The sequence below is a fragment of the Herpailurus yagouaroundi genome, unplaced genomic scaffold, assembly GCF_014898765.1.
Source record: "Herpailurus yagouaroundi ecotype Mexico unplaced genomic scaffold, PumYag 159, whole genome shotgun sequence".
Lineage (NCBI taxonomy): Eukaryota > Metazoa > Chordata > Mammalia > Carnivora > Felidae > Herpailurus > Herpailurus yagouaroundi.
The window spans coordinates 61412852-61435599 of record NW_024412400.1 but is presented as its reverse complement, the minus strand read 5'-3'; the positions used below and the strand labels follow the sequence as shown (position 1 = coordinate 61435599).

Below are 22748 nucleotides of genomic sequence, written 5' to 3'. Positions count from 1 at the left end.
ATTTTATCAAATGTGGACTGAAAAATCCTTTCCTGGATGTTGTAGGGTTGATACGAGCATTCACTGAGTACTGGTGAGGAGGTGGGCTAGCCGATGCATAAGACTTTGTCATGCACTGCATGAACTTCCCTCATTGAAATTATTTTCTTAACAAAGGAGTTTCCTGCATCATTCCTGTTGTCAGAAAGCTGTCCTAGCTGCACAATTGAATCCCTGCCACTGTTTTGAACTGAGCCATGCAGATAATCATGAAATGCACACACATGCCACTTAGGAAAAGAATGAAATTGAGACACAAAATTAGATGTAAGATGTTAAGTGGCATTAAGTCATTCCTTTTATGCCTGTTGCCTCCAGTGGATTGGAGGAGAACCGACTGTTTCAGAAAGATGGATGTATCTGGAGTTTTAGAACAGGAACTTGATGTGATCCTGGTTAGTTAAATAGAATATGGTTAGAAGTCAGCCATCTTTTCTGCCTATGCACAAAATTCCCACAAATAGAACTTTATTGCTGATTTAAAAAATCCCTGTATATTCCCAACACAGTATTTCCCAAGACCATATGTCTGCTTAGGCCATGGGAGAAAGTAACTCAGATCTCTAGATATTATAGAAGATGCAGGGAAGTATTACACAGGTCAAGTGAGCAGATTTATTTGAAATAATAGCAACACCATTGTTGGACATGCCACAATGATGGCTACTAAAGATGCTACCATACAATGAGTGACAAACTCAATTTTAGTTTAATGTTATTCAGTTTATTGACCTCCCTCCAATCAATTCCCCTCTGACATAGGTAGGTAGGCATCACTAACTTTCGTCAACCCTCTCTGGTGACACTACCCTTAAAACCTGTATGCCTCTTAAGACCAGAATATCAGATTGCAACCCAACATAGGCTATCTCTTGGGAATAATGTGATGTCTACCTTTGAGACCCTTACCTACCAGTGAGGGTACCCATTCTTCCTCATAGCTACCCAGCACCTAGAACCTCTTAACTTCCACATATGAAACCCATGATTTTCTTTAAAAAAATTTTTTTTAATGTTTATTTTTGAAACAGAGAGTAAGAGAGAGGCAGAGAGAGAGAGAGAGAGAGAGAGAGAGGGAGGTAGGGGAGGGGCGGAGAGAGAGGGGCACACAGAATCTGAAGCAGGCTCCAGGCTCTAAGCTGTCAGCACAGGGCCTCACGCAGGGCTCGAACTCTCAAACCAAGAAATCATGACTTGAACCAAAGTCGGGCTTAACCAATGAGCCACCCAGGTGCCCTAAAACCCATGATTTTCTTTGCCAGCTAGAATATTCTTGCCTAGGTAATCAAATCAGCTTAAGCAATAAAACAATTTGGTGGCTATCATCGTCAATTGTTCATGCCCTCATTTTTTTGTAACTGTTCCCACTACTACTGGTGCCTGAATCCAAGTTTTTAATACATTTCACCTAAACTATTATAGTTGTGTCCTACCTGGTCATTCTACCGCCCCATTCATGTTTTCCTATAATAGACATTTATTCATTCATTCAACGTTTGAGTACCTACTATACTACATTGGAGGCAAAGCACATCATTGAATAATTTAAATTGCTGTCCTTAAATTGAAGGAGCTGTGTTTATTGGGAAAGTCTAGGCTATGGTATAGCATCAAATGGAACCACAGAGGTTGGTAACATAGGTTTACTATCTTGCTGTATACATCCCCGTAGGATGACTGTCACTCTGTGCCAGATATATTCACAGTGGAGCAGCCTCTATATGGAAATTTGTCTGCTGGTATGGCATAAAAAATCAAAGTGTGAGAAAGCACAAACTGGTTCTCAAAATTTCTGCCTGCGAGTGACCTATATCATACCCTCTTATATTTCATTGGCCAAATCAAGTGGTTTAACACATCTAACTTCAAGGAGTAGGGAAATATACACCTCTTCTAGGCCAACAAGACAATGGATATTGTTTAAGAGTAAAACAATCAATCACGTGACTTTAACATTTAGAGCAGGAGTCAGCAAACTACAGACTACCACTGGTTTGGTAAATAAAGCTTCACCAGGACACAACCACACCCATCATTTACATATGGTCAATGGCTGCGTTTGCACTACAATGGCAGAGTCGAGTGGTTAAGACTGAGACCATATGGTCAACTGAAATATTTATTCTCTAGTTCTTTACAGAAGATGTTTTCCTACCCTGATTTAGAAAAGCAGAAGGATACATGCATAAACATCTAAAATGCAATGTATCCACTCTCTTATTTCAGGATTACAGTCCTTTTATGGGAAGCAAGCAAAGTATACATTTAAATAAAAATCAAGTGGAGGCATTATTAAGAAAATGTGCCTGAAGACCAATATTTTTTTTGAGCACTTTGGAACTGCAGAGGAAACATCTGATTGAAAAGATAAGGGAAGACTTTTGGAGGAAATTGTATTTGGAATAAGCCTTGAAAAAAAGGGTTTTCTTAAGGGTACCTTCCAGTGAAAAATATTGCAGACAGTAGGAAAGATTTGAACAAGGAAAATTTAAGGTATGTTCAAGGAATGGTGAATACTTGTTTATGATTAAATGCAGGTATTTGTGATGGATTATGGGAGATGATGCTGTCCCTGGAAACACAAAATACCATCTGGAATTTTAAAATTAGAACTATATTATTAGAAGATACAGCAAGGGTGTTGAAAGGCTTTGAATCTTGCCTTTGCCATGGAATAGTTGTGTGACCTACCTTGGGTCACCCTAACCAAACTATTTAACCTCTCTGAGCCTCAGATATCCCTACTTATGATGAGAATAGTTGGAACCTCATAGTTTTCTGAGGATTTAAATAATGGATGTACAATGTCTGTCTTGTGCCTGATACATAGCACGTGCTCAATAATTGTAGCTATTATTATTTCTATTACTCTTTTTAAAAAATCTTTTAAAAGTTTGCTTATTTTGAGAGAGAGAAAGAGAGACAGAGAGAGAGAGAGAGAGAGAGAGAGAGAGAGAGAGCAGGGGAGGGGCAGAAGGAGAGGGAGAGACAGAATCCCAAGCAGGCTCCACAGTGGAGCCCAATGCGGAGCTCGATCTCATCAACCGTGAGATCATGAACTGAGCCTAAACAAAGAGTCCAACCCTTAACCAGATGTGCCACCCTGGTGCTCCTACTGTTAACTCTTTTTAAGCCATTGTGAATCTGAATTGACTTTTGCAGCCAGGCCCATTCCTAACACACACTTTCTGGTCTCTGGGCCCCTTTTCATGCGGTGCTTCCTGACTGGGACCATCTGCTACTGTTTGCCATCTGTGGATCTTTAACATCCATCTCAAATCATCTTTTCTCTATAAAGTCCTCAAAGTGGCTTCCCACAATTTATTTTTTGGCTTCACATAATTGAAAATTATTATCTCCTCCTCCCACAGTATTTGTAACATATTTCATTGTATTTTAGGTGTTAGGTATGTTTGGTCTACTTCAGACATCCATAAGATTCTGGAGAGAAGGGACTGTACCTTTGTCTTGTCAGAGTCTTTCTATATAACTTGATAGGCAGCATTCACTCATGGCAGGATGGTCTAGAAAATATTTTCCTTATTTCATGCTGGGAAGCATCTAATTGATGAACTGTCTCGGGAAAGTTTTAGTTCTGCAGCTAAGTTGATCTTTATAAATAAGGAAAACTGTAAGGTCATAAGTTGGTCTAGTTGTTGACTTTTCTCTACATTTTGAAAGCAACTAAATTGAATTGTATTCCTTCTCTCTAGTGTATAGGGAAGACAGTTTTAAAATCCCATTTATGAAATTCTCTGAACAAAAAGAAACTTCACCATTATTGTTTATTTTCTAAATATCTAATGAATGGCCTAGGACCTTCCTAAATTTCTGTTATATCGAAGCCACTAATGAATGACAATGTTTAAAATGAAAAATCCAATGCACGTGGCTTAAAACCACAAGTTGCCCCTCTTCCTTTTGATAGGTCAGGTTTTTTAAAGCAGTGCTGTCACAGTAAGAGACTCATAGCCCTGACGCTGGATGGATGAGTCCCTGGAGTATGTAGGAAACCTTAGGGCCCTTATTCATGTTGTTTTTATTCCATCACTTAACAATCTCTCTTTTCAATGTTTAAAATATACATAATATATTTCTCTAGTATTTTATGTATAAGATTTCTAAATAAAAATTAATTATATATGTATGCTCAAAATTTATTTACTGATGGGGTATAGAATTAAAAAAACCTGGAGGTCACCCGTTTAAAAGATAACAATATATAAATATATTATATACATAGTAAACAACAATATTTAGTCATGCATCGCCTATATTTATCAGCTTTTAGAGACAATGGTGATTTCTTTCCATACAGATTGCATTAGGATATAACACAGATTTGTGAAAAAATATTGGTTTCTGGTGGTGAAGAATCTTCTGGTAGCTTCAGGATTCCATCCAGCATTTTTAAGTTTGGCAAACAGGAGAACACTCTAAAGCAGACGTGAAAAAAAAAAAGAAAAAGTAACCGTATTGAACAAAAGCATTGTATTTTACTTACTGTCTTTATAAATAAGTGCACTTTGCCTATTGTTACAAGAAAGTTGAGTGGCTATCATTTTATTTTGTTTTGTTTTGTTTTTAATCTATGCAATAGGGTTCTAATAAAATACTATTTATGTGCATTGAACTGATCACCCTGCTGTAGCTTGCCCTCTCAGGAGCTACTGTATGGTTCTGCCTATTATAAATATAGATCAGAGAAGTAGGACTGCCTACAGTCTGTTTTTATAAGAGAATTTCAGTCCAGTTTCTACAAAACCCTATAAAGAAAAAAAAATGAGAGAATTTAGCCAACTAACCACGAGAGAAAGAGTGAGATAATGAGACATGTACACATCATGAAGTTAAAAGTTTTTAAAAATGGAAAAAGTAAAGAAAGCACATATTGTTTACTGCTAATTAAGGAAGAATTCTCACTGTGAGTTATAAGAAGACGAGGGGGTCGAGAATAACCTTGTGCTGCATGATTTTCTCATGATAGCATTTTTGAAGCTCACATTTTAAATTTATACCTTCCAGGTTCAGGAGGGGGCCTGCACGTCAGCCTTGTTACACAGTAGTCAAATACCTAGCAGTATGAGAAAGTAGTGTTTCCTTTCAAGTGGGCAGCTTTTCTAGATCTGGGAATTCTGTGGCCCTGGGATTCGCCCGGGATGAAAGACACCGACGTGCCGTGTCAGCTAAGGGTGGTGTTGACCTCCTTGGAATGCTGTCATTGGCTTCATGATTTGCTTAGCACTAAATGCTTCCTGCACATTATCATATTTATTCCTCACACCAGTTCTGTTAGGTTGGTTTTTATCCCCCATTTTAAGTCACTTATCCAAGATCATAAAGCCTGTAGGTGACAAAGCAAAGATAAAAATCTAAGTCTTCTGGCCCTAATGTTTAGACTTAGCTGACAGGAAACCCTAACCACTACTTCCTTTCAAAAAGTCAAACTATGGTGAACTAAGATCACATTTTCTTCTGAAGAACAGTAGAAGAGTTTGCCTATGGGTGTCCCAGGAAATGGGGCTAGCTTCTACCTACTGGGACTTACACTATGAGCTTTATCAGTAAGTTTTTTCTCTTTTGAACTGTGCTCTCTTCTTTTTGAAGGATCTGAAACAAAGGAGGAAGGGGAAGATAGTCACAATCTAGGTGACAATGATCAAGAAAATCTTACACTTAAATCATTCTGATCCTGTTGTAAAGGGTCACTGAAAGTCTGGTCCAAATCTTGATGTAGAGATACCCAGAAACAAAATGAATGCTGTTACGATCCTAAAAGTGTGAATTCAGGACCAGGTTATAGCCCAAATTTGGATGAACTTGGGACTTCAGTTTAGTTTCTTAGCAGAAGTGGATACTTAAGTCCTTTCCTCATGCTTTAAAATGTCTGTATCTTTCTGTTTAAAGTAACCCTGTACTACCCAAGTCAATACAACCTGACTTTTTATAGCTTGAACACCAGTCTATATCCACCTTGGACTCAGTCCAATGGAGTTAATGTTAGAAAATAGAAGAGCCTCATTATATCCCTCATTCTCACATAACTCTATACCACATCATAGTGAAGACAGATTCATAGTGAGACCTCAGGGCATATCAGATTTCAGACAGCGAATCTTAATTCTATTGTTGTAAGGCATCCTTTGAAGGGAGGCAAATCACTGACATGGGATCAAGGTAAAACCCCACATATAAATTAACAAAACTAAAAGGTAATGCTAATTTTCTTTATGTCTAGAAATGTGCCTTTTTTGGAATGGTGTTGAAATGTCCAGCTAACCCTCCTCTGACTGTTGCAAATATAATTTTAAACTTCAAAATGTTATTATGGTTAAATGTTAGTTCAGTTGTAAAGCAAATGTTCTGCTAGTTTTCACTTACGTAAAAGCAATTTGAGAATTTATTATCACAGAACATGAATTTTGCCTTCGGTTTATAGTCATGGGGGAGACAACGGCAATAATGAGATTTATGTAGGAACAACAGAGATTACAATTTTTATTTTGACAATCTTTTGTTGTACATCAGGGGTTGAGGAGTCTAATATTAGGTAGGCCTCTGGAATACTGTTGTTGTCATGGGAAAATGGCAGCTTCAGAAAGGAAGGTAGTGAGAAAGAACTATGTCTTTTATTGAAGTTGAATGTAGATGAAGGAAGTAGTCATAGACCAGGTATGGCACATAGAGATGATCTAATGCTTTGTATGATAGATTCAAACTAAGACATGAGTTGATTTGTCATTTGGGGGCAAATACAGTTTCTAGAACTCAGTCGCTTATTATCTTAAGTTCCCGCAAGTGGTGCTGGGAATTAGCTAGGGAGAAATCAGTGGGCATAGAATTTCCTGCACACTCCAAGGTGTAAATTGCATCATTATCATTAGGAATGTCCCAGTAGTGACAAAGAAATTAAATGGTTTATTCTTCACAGGTTTTCAAGGACTTTCAACCACTAGGGTAGATTGAATCAATTATTTCTTTGTATTCACTTAATGGTGCCCTTGTGGTCCAAAGGAGTGAAAATAAAACCGGAGAATAAACAATTTATAAAATTATCACATGGACCTCAATAGGATTCTACATATAGAAAAATTTTTAAAGACATAATATCTTTTAAACATTAGATAGAAAATGCATAGGATTTGAAAGTCTAAAATGAAGCATCCTTGTATATGTAAAGTCACATTACAAGGGAAGCCTAAACTTTTAAAGCAATCATAAATTAACTCAGAGAAGAGTGTATTAAAGATTTTTTTTTTTAAAGATCAGCTTAAAGTTCTTTAGTTGAGCTCAGAAGCATGAAACATTCAACTCTTAGTAGATATGATAAATATTTGCCAAGGGAATTTAAGCTAGAGGGGAACAACTGTTAAAGTGTAACATTCAATAAAGAACATAGATGACAAAGGTGTTAGGGGCCTTACCGTTTCCGGTAATTTTGGTGAAACTCACAAGGGTTCCTCTTGAGCATGAGGGATTCTAGTGGGGTGCACTGTAAACTGGAGAGCCCAGTCAGAGACTCAATATGGTTTTCAGCCAAAGATAAATGCTGTATCTGGGGTATCTTTGGCAATTGTTTAAAAGATGTGAGATGGTTTTTGTTCATATTTAAAACTCTGCATCTGGATAAAAAAAATATAAACACTTGTCATTTGTCTCCCAAAAAGAATGGTTAACTACCAAATCTCGACCATAACCCCTCAAAGGAGTGACAATGACATTTTCTACAAGTTTGGTCTGTAAAAGAAGAGAAAGATTTATACTAAAATATTCAGAGAAAATAAGCAGAATATATGAGACTGTAAGTTTGCTGAGTGCAGGAATCTGTTTTCTTTTCCAGTGTATACACTTAGTACTTGGCATAACATTTGGTCCATGGTGGATTCACGATATGTGCCAAATGAAAGAGTGAATGGCTGCATATAATCTCAGTGATATAGTAGTACACAGACACATAATAACTTGTGAAGAGTATTGCCTCCAAGTACTGAGATTACAGTTGTTTTTTTTTTTCTTAGCTGATGGGATGCTATATTGAATGCTATATGAAAATGAAAACTTAAATGCTATATTGGAAAAAAATAGCATTGTAAGTCTGAAAAAAAAAGTCTTTTATATAAAAAAAGAATAAAAGTTATCCTTAGGAGAAGAAATATGTGTTAGGCATTTAAGGTGAATATATTTTCCTGACATATGATGTTTCTCAGTATTTTTGCCTTAATTGTGTAAGACCATGCAAATAGAGGAAATGATTCCAAATCTGTCACTGACACCTTGCCTTGAGGAAAAATTCCTTTACGTACACGTTGGAATTTAATACTATGAGAAAAGCACAGGGAACTTATGGGCCCTGTACTCCATAAGGACACTGAGTAAATAATTATTGCTAATGTTAAAGATGGTGCTAAACAGGGGCGCCTGGGTGGCTCAGTCGGTTGAGCATCCGACTTCAGCTCAGGTCACGATCTCACGGTTTGTGAGTTCGAGCCCCGAGTCAGGCTCTGGGCTGATGGCTTAGAGCCTGGAGCCTGCTTCCGATTCTGTGTCTCCCTCTCTCTCTGCCCCTCCCCCATTCATGCTCTGTCTCTCTCTCTGTCTCAAAAATAAATAAACATTAAAAAAAAAATTAAAAAAAAAAAAGATGGTGCTAAACAGAGTGCTTCTACACAATGGTATTAGAAAAATTCAGTTTGAACCCCCCCCCCCCGATCTCATTGTAATTTTTTTCCACATCTGTTCTTTTCATTTCCTTTCTTCCTTCCACGCCACCTCCATATGGATATTTCACACCGTCCTAATCATACATTTGATAATTTGGGGTTTTTACTCTTTTCCAGGTTACACAGAATCTTCAGAAGCACTTCAGTACTATGACAATTTATAATTGAAAACCCAGCCCAAGCAGTTCCTGTCTCTGCCCCTCTCTCTGTCCATGAAGTCTTTTCTTTTTTTAGCTGCCAGTCATTCTCTCATTTTATTTTATTTTTTAAAAAGTTATTTATTGAAATTCAAATTAGTTAACATACAGTGTAGAATTGGTGTCAGGAGTAGAACCCATTGATTCGTCACTTACATATAACACCCAGGGCTCATCCCAACAAGTGCCCTCCTTAATGCCCTTCACCACACACAAAAATAAATTCAAAATGGATGAAACACCTAAACCTGAGTCAGGAAACCATCAAAATCCTGGAGGAGAAAACAGGCAGCAACCTCTTTGACCTCGGCTGCAGCAACTTCTTACTAGACATGTCACCCGAGGCAAGGGTAATAAAAGCAAAAATGAACTACTGGTATCTCATTTTCAACATCCATCCATCCCTCCCAGGCTCTCAGATTCACCCTGTCACAGATCCCCAGTTAGCAGGATGTTAGGCAAGCAGAGCTGCAAACCGAGTGTGGTGTTTTCCCTGGGGCAGAAGGAAGCAGGCTATGAATATACACGCATCAACTTTTTTCTCCTTTTTTTGACATGTTGATTTGGCAGTTGTAAAATTTGAATTGCAGTTACCTAATTTCATATTATATATCCTATTTCTAATGAAAGAAAAGCCAAAAGAATACATCTAGAGAACACTAAAGTTAGGTTAAGTCTTTTCTTTAGTGATTGTGGTTTCTCTTTCTCTTGTTTTACGTAACATAGCAAAGATTTGGAAGTTTATTGATCTGGATCAAGTAAAGTTCAGATACTCCAAGCATCTTTTAGTTCAGTATTTTTAGAGCATGCCATGTGGTTATTAAAAAGTTTTTTCGTTGTATGTGTATTTAAAAATATATAGCTAGGGGCGCCTGGGTGGCGCAGTTGGTTAAGCGTCCGACTTCAGCCAGGTCACGATCTCGCGGTCGGCGAGTTCGAGCCCTGCGTCGGGCTCTGGGCTGATGGCTCAGAGCCTGGAGCCTGTTTCCGATTCTGTGTCTCCCTCTCTCTCTGCCCCTCCCCCGTTCATGCTATGTCTCTCTCTCTCTCCCAAAAATAAATAAACGTTGAAAAAAAAACTTAAAAAAAATAAATAAAAAAAATAAAAATATATAGCTAATGTATCACTATTATATCCCTAGAAGAGAGTCTGGCAAAAACAAAAACAACAACAACAAAAAACCCTCAAAACCTCAAAACCTGAATGAATCAATATCAACTGCCATCGAGTTTTTATTTATAGTAGTGATAATAAGTTTCTTTTGAGAATTTTTACTTAGATATTTTACAATTTGTTAAAAACAACATAGGTAAAATCAAATGCTAGGCAAATCTGCCTAAAGTTTCCAAGGGGTGTGAAACATGATTGAAGATAACCCAGGCACATTGCATATTCTGACCCTTCTTCCGTCTCCAACTGTTTCCCTCTCCTTCGTGGCCGTGATGGTCTTTTTGTTGCCCTGTCTCAATCTATGCTGAGGGATGTATCTTAACCTGCTCTAGGATTTACCCTTCCCTCTTGTGGCTGCCTGATTTCCTTCATCTTTTACTTCTCTCCTGAAGACCTCTGTCTGTTCCTTGGACTGCTATCAAAGCTCACAGCACCTATCTTTGTGCCTGGTGAAGCTGACAGAGGCTCTCTACAATCCTGAGCAAAAAGGCAGATTATCTTTTAACATCAGGAGTTTGGGATCCTTGGAAGACCAAAGAGTCTGCATATTTGTAAAAACTTTTAGTTTGTTTCTGTCTCTATTCTCACCCTTCCATTAGAATGTGACCTTGAAGCCAAGATTCTTGCCAACTATCTGTAGAGTCTTTCCTCATAAGTGCTCAACAAATATGACTGACTAAAAATCTCTATCTTACAACAACAGTATTTATATAATATAATTGCATTTCCAGTGTACAAAATAAGGATTATGGCAAACTTTTCGGCCAATATGATTCTACGATTGCAAATTCCTCCCCTAAAATTTGCTGATAATACTAATTTAGAAAAGAATAGATTTTGTCCTCTAAAGTGTGACATTTTGACATATAAATTTCCCTTTTTGCCTTGTCCAGGCATCATTTAGCACTATCACCTTTAAGATCTGACCATATGGCCACGGTATGTGCAGACAATCGTCACATATGCCCACATAGCAAAGATTTGACTCTAACTTAGTAACTAGACATGCTAAAAAGCAAGTACCTTGGCAGTCTTATGGCACTTAAGTCCACCAGTGAATTATCCACTAACCAGAGGGTTTCGACTCGAATTAGTCTTCTAAGAATCCTGTTAAAATTTGCAACTTGATAAGGGTCCCCCAAATCCTGAAATGAAAGGTTCAAATTCTGAAGGGAAAAAATAAATAAAAAGAAAAGGCAAGTTCTTTGTCAACTTTTAAAAATAGGTCTTCATTAAAAATGTGTTTAAGTATGTTATTTAACTATGTTATTTAAATATGTGTGAAATATGTTATTTAAACCAGTAGTTTTCACCTTTTTTGTGTGTCCTCTAAAACACTCACACATCCAAACACTCACAATTACCTTGCAGAGATTCATTCTCAAGATGGGGGAGGTAAAGATCCTGACCTAATCCTGATTAGAATTACATACAAGGTTGGAGGTGGGGAAGGCAGGATCCTGAAACTGAGTCTGAAATTCTCTAGGGGTTAAGGGAGGAAAGGATGACATTCTATCTTGGAATTACTGATTTGAAGGATGAGTTACCATTTAGCCTCCTTGGAAATACTCAGAAATCACATTTAAAAAGATTTCAAAGTAAACTACCATCATTCAAAAGATGAAAGCTATGATTTTCTTTTAAAGTAGTTAGGAATACATACCTAACGATGACTTAGCGTATTTCACAGATAGTGGATACTTTATGTTTGCTTTTAACAGCAGTCAACTTCAATTTAAAGAAAATTAAAACCACTTGTGGTGGTTTTACAAGAGCATTGCTCTTGTAAACTCTAGTCCTAAAAGTCAACTTAACTTTTTTGTTTCCGCAATTTTACCATCAAGTTCTGTCAATAAAATTATTGAATAAAATGGCCATCCCTTTTTAAAAAAAATGAAGCAGAATGATTTAATATTTTAAAGAAATATAGGTATCTCTATCTTTAAAAAGATCATTAAAGTCTTGATATTTTTAGGCATTAAACATTATAAACTTTGACACTTTAAGTTCCATTTTCCAAAAGTATAAAACGTCTTAATTCCAACATAAAACTTAAGAAATGATAAAAGATTATATCTATCATTTTATATTGAATGCCACCACCTCAGAGAGGCATTTTTTGGACCACTATGTCTCAATTAAGTTTTCTATGTTAGTTAGAGTTTCTTTAGCCATTCTCCTAGACTACAGTTATCTCAAGGCCAATTAAATTTTTTATGATAATTTATGATGAAATCTCCATTGGCCTTTGCAGTATATCCATGGTTTAAATGGCAGCTATAAAGAATAAATGGATATATACACTGAAATGATTACCTCTAAAGATAGTTCTGGGAGTGGAGGTCAAAGTTTCAGGTGTATTAGTTAAATTTTTTAATAAATAGGCCTATGGTGTCAATTTTTAAGAGTAGAATGTATCCATCCATTATATATGAAAACTTTACTTTTAAAAAGAAAAGAAAGCACTGTGTAGGGAAACAATATTCTATTTTTATATCTTCCACTACCAAGATATGTAACTTTTGGCAAATCAATTCTCTTTCTGAACTTCCCTCTCCTTTTTGAAAGGAAAGGGTTTAGACCAGACCCTCTCCAAAGCTCCTTCCCACCTCCTAATTCCATAATTCTAAAACATAAATGGCCAATCTGTGAAACAAAAGAGGCCATCAAGAGGCCCCACTGAGCAGGTTTTAAACTCAGTCTTATTTCTGGAAGGCTTCCTAAATTCTTCATGTACAATTTGGTCACTCTAAGAAACAAAAATATTGGCATCCCGCTCTGTTGAGACATTGATTTGCCCTTTCATTGCTACCAACACAGCCTTCCCATTTACGTGTTTACTGCCCAAGATGACTTGATCAGGCCAGAATTAGAGGCTTGAAGGATCACAGCCCCATAGCTTTGTAGTGCCCAGGCTGACTGATTACAGTGACTCCATCAGTTGGGTCATTTTCAGCACCAAGAAATCACAGCTCCTGTTTTTCACTGCAAAAGTTTTATTTGTTCCAGGATAGTTGTGTTCAGACCAAGATGGCTGCTCCAGCTGATGAAAATTTTTGGCGTAATGCATTGTTCAAGGGATTCTAGATGGCATCATAAACTCACTGATAAGGAATGTTGTCCAACCCTTTGATATTCATTATTGTCAAACGGAACAATTTCATTCTGGGGTATTTTAAACTTCTCCAAAATTGAGCAATATTAGGATAAGACACAGGGTAGAAAATAAGTAACATGTCATGATGAAGAAGAGGTGAACAAAGAGATAGAGAAGCCCATACACCACTAGTTTTAGAGAAAACTCCGAGGAAATGCTGAAAGTTTTGATATTTCTGCCCCCCATCCCCCCTCACCCGGGGGGGCGGGCGGTCATAACAGAATCAATGTGGAAAAGAGACCCTTTTCTGTCTTTTAAGCTCTCACCGTGCAGTCCTCCCAGTTTTCTTGTAGCCATGTTTCCCATTTGTTTTTTTCAAGGACTCTTTTCCGAGCGGGTAAGACACACTCCTCCTGTCTGAAGAGCAACTCTTCTGTGGAGGGTCCTGGGCAAAAATCACAGGGTGAGATCTTGGAAATAGGTTTAGGGCAGCAGGACTGACATCTTCACTTGATATTTATGAGATTTTTTTTGTTTTTGTTTTTTGTGGGTTTTTTTTTTTTTTTGAGAGAGAGAGAGAGCAAGAGAGAGGGGCAGAGAGAGAGAAAGAGAGAGAGAGAGAGAGAGAGAGAGAGAATCCCAAGCAGGCTCCTCACTGTTAGTGCAGAGCCTGATGCAGGGCTCGAACTCATGAACTATAAGTTCATAGCCTGAGCTGAAACCAAGAGTCGGATGCTTAACCCGCTGAGCCATCCAGGCACCCTTCTCTTGACATTTGGCCAGTTTTTTTAAACTCTCACGAGACATCAAAATTGAGGAAAACATGAGTTGGTCTGTAATATGCCCAAATAGTGTGAGCAGTAAAAAAAATGAGCTAACGTTTAACCTTACATAAATTATTTCTTGTTCACATAAGAAAATCACCAGTAGAGTAACTTTAGTCTCACATAATTTTCTCTTTGGGGATATGAAGTCACTCATGACTTTCCCTCTCTTTTGTTTCTCAACTCAGTTAGCCACTTGGTTCTATAACCTTTCTGCTGGAGAATCTGTCCCCTTCCTTTTCAATGTCTAGATCCTCATATCTCCTCCCTGAACAATAACTACTTTCTTGTGGATCTCCTTATTTGAAATCTTCACTCCTTCAATATAAATGATAGACTTTTCTAGCCTTCTAGAAACACAGCTTTTTGCCACACTTCCATGTTGAAAACATTTCAGAATTTTCTTACTGCCTACCAATTAGAGATGGAAAATCCTGGCTTGTCAAGCAAGGTTTTCCACAATCTTTTTTTTTTAGTTAAAAATTTTTAATGTTTATTCATTTTTGAGAGAGACAAAGCATGAGTGGGGGAGGGGCAGAGAGAGAGGGAGACACAGAATCTGAAGCAGGCTCCAGGCTCTGAGCTGTCAGCACAAAGCTCGATGCAGGGCTCAAACCCACAAACTGGGAGATCATGACCTGAGCCGAAATCAGACAACCGACTGAGTCACTCAAGCGCCCCAAAGTTTTTGACAATCTTATCTCAACCTCCATTTCCACACTCATTCCCACTATTTCCCAACCCTGTTGTCCTCCAAATCAGGTTTGCACAAAATTTCCATGGTTAATGAAAAGATATCCAGTCTGGGGTTGGGTGCTAGGTGATTGTGTATCTCCAGATGACTAATTTTAATTTTCTGAGCTTCAGTTTTCCATGTCAGCAAAAATACAGGAAAGACTAGAATCAAGGGCCCAACGTGAGTTGAATATGATGAGAAGTTATGTTTGTTTGAAGTTCATACTGCTTTATAAAAATACCGATTTCCAATTCCATTAGAATGTATTTCTTTATTAGCAAGTATAACTCTATCGTGTTGCCCAGGAAAACTACCGTCTATTATGATGCTAACTGGGCCCCTGACAGCAATCCTAAGCTCAGTGATTTCAAATCCCTCCCACTCCACAATATGTTTCTATGAATCCTACCTGGAATCATTTGTGTACATTTCCCCCATGCCATTTTTCTAGAATGCATGATTCTTATTTCACAGGTGAAAAGAAAGAGATATACTAAAGAAAAGGTGACTAAAGGCATCAGGAACAAACTTTGCTTTTTGTGGAAGTTTTGTCCAGGCTTTGCTGGGAGATAATGAGTCCATTTGTGAAGGATTTATGGAAGGCAATAAAAGAGTCCAATATTTCATTATTTTGACACAAACATCTCTTCTTTCATCAGGTGCAGGTGGAAGATTAGGTGCAACCTGACCTTTCTGGTATTTCTCTCATAATGAACTGTACAGTTTCCACCCAGGAAATCACATAACCCTGAAGTATCCCAACCAATTTACACATAAAATATCCTTGTGTTAAATTTTCTTTCTCATTGATTAAGCTGATTGGAATTAAAAGTCACAGAACTGGAAAAAACTGGATAATCACCTAATTGGGCAGACCTTGGGCTCTATTATCTTTAATACACCCACCCGAAATTTGGTAGCTTGCTTTGTGCAAGAGATATCCCCAGACTTATTAAACTCTGCCCTATATTGTTTGTTTGAGTTCTATTGATCTTCTGTTCTTTCAATTATTTTTTTTTTTTTAAACAGCTTTCAAAGATCTCTTTGAAGTTGGAAGCCAAAGGTCACTTCCACTGTGAGGAATTATATTAAATTGGATTCTTTCTTTTTTAAACTCGGACTTGGTTGGTAATTGAAGATATATCTTAGCAGTTGAGAACTACAGTCTGGAATATCTGACATCCTTGGAATGTCGACTTTTACCTGCCATCTCTGAGCTGGTACTTTGTCCCCTCACTGGATTTGTAACTTAGCAGCAGTGACTGAATTGACTTGCTGAGGGATTTTCAAATAGAAGGCATCCACATCTGAAAGAATTCTGCCAACAGTTGGCTCTTTTGCTTCATTTAATTGGGAGGAGTCAAGTCAGTCTTGATCTGGCCATCACAGCTTTGGGAAATTGCTGTTTATCACATGCAAGATAACCTTTCTTTTCTTAAGAACTCTTCCTGGATGTACAATTGGGGCAACTGAGATGAACTGAAGTAGTTTGGATGGGTATTTCAGGATCTAATCTAGAAGAAGGGTAATTGTTACAAGAATGCTTTTGAAAAGCACTTGTCTATCTCACATATGCACACACAAAACTTAAACTAAATTAAGGACAGTGAACAAGGGACATCTATTTCCTTCACGGTTTGAGGTGATGAGATTTCCCCATGTTTTCAATCCCCTAGATCATGCTCCATTCCTTTTACAACTAGTCACTTGCAAGAGATTGGGTGTTGTTAATGGTCTGTGGAAGGCAAATGTGCCTTATCTCTGCAGAGCGATGCACCCTCTGCATGAATGGCCACTGTGGTCCTTATGCGGGATTAGTTTTGTTGACTGATGACCTTAGCACATGACCTGGCACTTAAACCGGGGAAGGAGAGAGGCCACCGTGCTCTCTTCACACATACTCATTGTCAGTTTACTCCTACATCTGATTCCCCCGTCATCCCTCAGTGTCTTCAGTTCAGTTCTCTCTAAACCTCAACTCTCCATCCATGCTCAGAGTACAATTTATTTTTGCCTCACTGTGGCACAATCATCAACCACCACCACTACCAGCGCAAACACACACACACACACACACACACACACACACACACACGCCAGCACCCTTACTGTATCAGTCTTTCTACTGTCTATTCAAATTTCTTCCCTCCAGACTTCTGAAACTAGTATTTTTACAGTATGGCCCTCCGATCATCTGCAACAGAATTTCCTGATAATTTTACAAATGCAGATTCCTGGGCCCCACTTCCTGCTAACCACATCAGATTCGTTGAGAGTTGGGCCTGGAAAAGTGCTTTTTCCACAGGCCTCCAGGTAATCTGTCCACACACTGAAGTCTAAGAACCAGCTGAAGCTGCCCACTTTGAACCCTGGTAAGACCTCTCTTCCTTTTACTGATGGACTCCTTATTCATGTGACACATACGGTCTCTACTTCCTTTGGCCTCCCACCTTCCTAATTCCCCATCATTTCTTGCTCTTTGAAAAGTATTCTCTCTCAGTCCCCACAGAGCAACTTGAGTTTACCTCTAGTAGTACTATCTACTAATATTTTAAAACTAGGAGTCAGTGCTTAGCGGCAAACAAAGCTGACAGAGTTAAAACATAAGAACATATTTTACCCAAAGTTTCAGAAAATGATGCTATTTTAGTCTATCTTTGTCAACTGAATTTGAGTGAAAGAAGAAAGGCATTGTGTGGTAAAGTGATGCTACTGGGAGAGGGAAACGAGCAGGCGAATATATTTAAAGCAACTTCTTCTAAATCAGTATTACAATGGTACAGTGCACAATATAACTGCAAATCTGTAAATACAGATGGAAGACAGCCAAGATATTTGATGTTTTGTAATGACTAAATACTCACTGCAGCCGAAATTATGTCTAATATTATTTCATCAGCTTATGGGATATGCAAAAGAGACATGAGAAATGCATGGTGCTTATTCTTACATAATATAGAATCCATTGAAAGTTATAACAATTTGGGGCTCCTGGGTGGTGCAGTCGGTTAAGTGTCAGACTTCAACTCAGGTCATGATCTCACTATTCTTGAGTTCGAGCCTGGCTTCAGGCTCTGTGCTGACAGCTCGGAGCCTGGAACCTGCTTCGGATTCTGTGTCTCCCTCCATCTCTGCCCCTACCCTGCTTGCACTCTGTCTGTCTCTCTCTCTCTCTCTCAGAAGTAAATAAACATTAAAAAAAATTTAAAAAAAGAAAGCTATAAAAATTAAACATTGTGTATATTAGGGGCTACAGATAACAATTCTTCATACTGTCCCAGTAGTGCACTTGTAAAGTCTTACAGAATGAGAAGGAATAGAATAACATTGGTTTATTCTACCAAATTTAACATGCTTAGTGAAAATATAAAATGAAAATCCCTCGTTTATTTAGATTCTCATTTGATGTTTTAAAAACCAATGATAGAAGTAAATCAGGTTAAAGTGATTCATCAAAGTGACAATGTCATTCATGATCATTAAATATTGTATATAAACTAAAATTCCAACAAAGATCACTGGTTAAATATATTTAGTAATATCCATATGATGGAAAGATAAACGACCTTTAAAAAACATGTTTTGGGTAATATTTAATAACATGGAAGAAATGCTCCCAATAACGAGATAAGCAAAAAAACTCAAGATACAATTTTTTTGTACAATTCCGTGAAGAAGTATGTGAATATATTTTTCAAAAAAAGGCTAAACAGAAACAAAATAAATCACAGTGGTTATTTGTGTATCATTGAATTACAAGCTCATTTTCATCTTTCTATTTTTCTAGTATTTAATACTGAACATTCATTATTTATATAACCAGATATGTGACCGTGCTTTAAAGTGGCTTCACTAACTATATTAATAATTCTGTGGTCTTGATAAAGAAAATTTTTCTACCTCCAAGTAATATATTTGTTTCCCCAAGTAATGTTTCTAATCCACAGATACAATAAACTCAGAGCACGTATACAAAGAACACATACGTTTGTTCTTTACCTTCTCTTATTCTTGGGCAACGCAGCTGACTTCCTTGAATGTCATGTTGTTCTACCTTGTGCCAAGTGAGGAACTTAAAGGAGTCTGATGGAAGCTTTAAAATAAGAAGAGAAATAGCATCTGGTCATATGCGATTCATGTACTTTTATGTGTAAAAGTAATACAGATCATCGCCAAACATTCAGCCACATTGAACTGCAAATACCTGACGGTGTCCTTATAGAAGTCATTTTAGTTCATTTTAAATTATGTATTCTTATACAGATTAGCATCTCCAACACCTGCAACTGATTTACATCTGGTGATAAATGACAATAGTGATACATACGTATACCCATTCATGATCCGCTTTACAGCACCTCTGATAAATCATTCTTTAATATTTATTGAATGTATATTAGGGTCTACAGATAACAATTCTTTGCAGTCACACTAGTACACTTATAAAATTTGATAGGATATAAAGGAATAGTCCAATATTGGTTTATTGTACCAAATTTAAAATGCTTGGTAAAAATATAAAATGAAACTACCTGATTTATTTAGATTGAGAGATCTCATTCCCTTTTCCGTTTTATAACAGTTCTAATTGTTGGCGGCTCTTTATTATACGGGACCCCAAGCCTCTCTAACTTGCTTCAATTGTCAAAGTTCTGCCTTTTGAGGCTCCATAGAAGTCACACGTGGCTACTATTTTAAGTGTTTCGTAATGATTGTCATCTTCTTCCTAAGTCGTACCGTTATTACTCACAGATCATGGCTGACAAATCATTATATGATTCTCCTTGGGAAGAGTTCTAATTTATTGACATTGTTCTTAAAATGTGTAGCCAGTATTGAAAGAAATATTGTAGGTCTGGTCATCTTCCTTGTTCTGGACAGTGTATTACCAACCAGACTTTGTGCCAATATCATATTTGGGGCAATTTTTTATTGTTTACCATTATGGAGGCTGTAGTCAATCAAAATTCCCCATATCTTATATGGTATATGATAGTCTCAAGGTTAACACAAATGAAAAGGCATATTACACGGAAAAGAGTGTTCTGTTAAATACAGACACCATACATTCATTCTTCTGTTAGCCAGTGTTGTATACATAAACAAACAAACCCAGAATATTTGATATAAAGAAAAGTCATTAGAGTATTTGGAACAACCACTTTCATCTCACAGAGAAGCATTGCACAGAGCTTATGTTTTGCTTGAGCTGTAAATTTGTGTGACTAATACTAACATAAAAAAAAACAACATTTCCACCACTGAATAAGCTTCTGAGGCTCTGGACTGAACTAAGTGAAGCATTTCCCTTTGCTACAGGACTCTGCAGAGCCATTATTTGCTAATATACACTGTGAGTCTCTACTCACAAAGTGTTCCCCTGGACTTTTTAAACCATAAAAACTTTTATTTTTGAAGCAGCACGGGGGTCTCGTGCATCTTGTGAAGCAGAATTTGGAACATGCCGACTCAGAAGAAATTGATAAGAGGTAGCTTTTTAATAATCATTTAGCGTTGATTTTTTTATCTTCATTGCTTACTCACTAATGACCATGCCTGTTCTAGTAAATACCTCCATATCTTCATTTAAAAATAGAGTAACAAAATCTCTCTACCTTATTGATAGCAAAAAGCTAAAAAGCTAATGAATGCTTGAGCAATTCTTTTAGATAATCTGAGGATTTGCTAATATGATTTTAAGGAATTCACTCATTCTTTGGAAATATTATTTAAAAAACCAAGAAACATACATTTTAGATTATTGAGGAATGTGATCCCTGGACTATTCTTGGCTGTTGAGTTCACATGTTTATGGAAGCTTCGTTCCCAATTTCCAATGTGCTTTTGGATTGTTTTTCTTGCTTCTATCACAGAATAAAAATATATTAGAATTTAAATTCCCTGGAGTTGCCATACCCCATTGCCTTTTTGTGCTATTTCCTGATGATCTTACTGGAAAAAGAAGAATCTAAGCTAAAGCTGTATTTGAGAAGAAAGTTTCCATTTTTCAACCGACATCTAATTTTGTACAAAATACTGTTTGCCTTTTTAAAGGAGTTCTGTGGTTGATTTGGGGATTTCTGATATTTTAGGAAAATGAGCTATTACATTTCTCTGTTTATGTTTATGTGAGGTTGTCAATATGCTGCAGTTGTGTGACCATCGCTTCTTCCTAAAGGAATAGTGAATACTTGTGTCTTACCTTTTGTTGTTCCTTTCTTAATTCTGATGGAAGAAGTGATTAATCCATTGGTTCAATAAATATTTCCAAAGTTGGTTTGCTTCATTTCATTTCACTCATTTATTCAAAAATATATACTGTACCCTGCTGTGTGTCAGGCACTGGGGATATAAAGTTAAATAAAATATGGCATTTGTGCTTGAAAAACTCGTTTCCTATAATTGGAGAGGCAGATATTTGAGTAACCCATGATCCAGGGGCTAGATGAAACAATTATAAATGAAGGAAAGGAGGGAAAAGCCCATACGGTTCCACTGAGATGGCAGAGGGGAAAGTCTTGGAAGTGGTGAGTTTGGCAGGAAACCATTTCATCTTGAGGACAAAGGACATTCCAGAAAGAAAGGAGATAGATCTTAGGCCAGAGACAGAATTTGAACTCAGCAGGGGAAAGGAAGGGATGCCATTTCTGTTTTTGTGGTCACTGCCTTTTCTATTCATCTCCAGTTTGCCTTCCTTCCCACTCCAGCTTCTTTCCATTTCCCCTCTGAGTTGGGACTGAGGGTGTCAACATTTCATTCCTTCCCAATTACAAGGGTAGATTTAAGAACTTTGTACACTTATTTAAAAATGTTCAGGGGCGCCTGGGTGGCGCAGTCGGTTAAGCGTCCGACTTCAGCCAGGTCACGATCTCGCGGTCCGTGAGTTCGAGCCCCGCGTCAGGCTCTGGGCTGATGGCTCGGAGCCTGTTTCCGATTCTGTGTCTCCCTCTCTCTCTGCCCCTCCCCTGTTCATGCTCTGTCTCTCTCTGTCCCAAAAATAAATAAAAAATGTTGAAAAAAAATTAAAAAAAAAATAAAAATGTTCAATGTAAGAGGCCAACTAATCTTTGACAAAACAGGAAAGAATATCCAATGGGAAAAAGACAGTCTCCTCAGCATATGGTGTTGGGAAAACTGGAGAGCAACATGCAGAAGCATGAACTTGGACCACTTTCTTACACCAGACACAAAAATAAACTCAAAGTGGATAAAAGCCGTAAATGCAAGACAGGAAGCCATCAAAATCCTAGAGGAGAAAACAGGCAACAAGGGCTTTCACTTCAGCCACAGCAACTTCTTCCTCGACATGTCTCCAGAGGAAAGGGAAACAAAAGCAAAAATGAACTATTAGGACCTCATCAAGATAAAAAGTTTCTGCACGGTGAGGAAAACAATCAGCAAAACTAAAAGGCAATGTACAGAATGGGAGAAGATATTTGCAAATGACATACCAGATAAAGGATTAGTATTCAAAATCTATAAGGAATTTATCAAACTCGACACCCCAAAAACAAATAATCCAGTGAAGAAATGGGCAGAAGACATGAATACTTTTCCAAAGAAGACATCCAGAAGGCTAATTAATGGACATATGAAAAGATGCTTAACATCACTCATCAAGGAAATACAAATCAAAACCACGGTGAGATACCACCTCACATCTGTCAGAATGGCTAAAATTAACAACTCAGGCAATGACATGTTGGTGAGGATGCGGAGAAAGAGGAATACTTTTGAACTGCTGGTGGGAATGCAAACTTGTGCGGCCACTTTGGAAAACAGTATGGAGGTTCCTCAAAAAATTAAAAAGTATAACTACCCTATGACCCAGAAATTACACTACAAGGTATTTATCCAAAGGATATAGGAGTGCTGATTCAAAGGGGCACACGCACTCTGATGTTTATAGCAGCACTGTTGATAATAGCCAAAATATGGAAAGAGCCCACATGTTCATCAACTGA

The 22748-nt window shown here is 37.5% G+C and overlaps 1 protein-coding gene across 3 annotated transcripts in view; it reads right to left on the bottom strand.

The window, feature by feature from the left end:
- Window positions 1–4294: 4294 nt before the first annotated feature.
- The window catches only part of LOC121033956 (uncharacterized), a 27779-nt gene continuing 9325 nt past the window's right edge, over window positions 4295–22748 (bottom strand). The window contains exons 3-8 of one of the 3 annotated variants that reach the window (XM_040480682.1): window positions 18784–18877; window positions 13551–13669; window positions 11151–11293; window positions 7464–7661; window positions 5588–5649; window positions 4366–4475 (exon numbers count right to left, since the gene is read on the bottom strand). In XM_040480682.1, coding sequence (XP_040336616.1) covers window positions 5601–5649; window positions 7464–7661; window positions 11151–11293; window positions 13551–13669; window positions 18784–18877 — 603 coding nt within the window. In that variant the 3' untranslated portion in view covers window positions 4366–4475; window positions 5588–5600. Of the gene's footprint in view, window positions 4476–5587; window positions 5650–7463; window positions 7662–11150; window positions 11294–13550; window positions 13670–18783; window positions 18878–22748 lie in introns of all 3 variants that reach the window. The other 2 variants (XM_040480680.1, XM_040480681.1) reach the window with 2 other exon arrangements.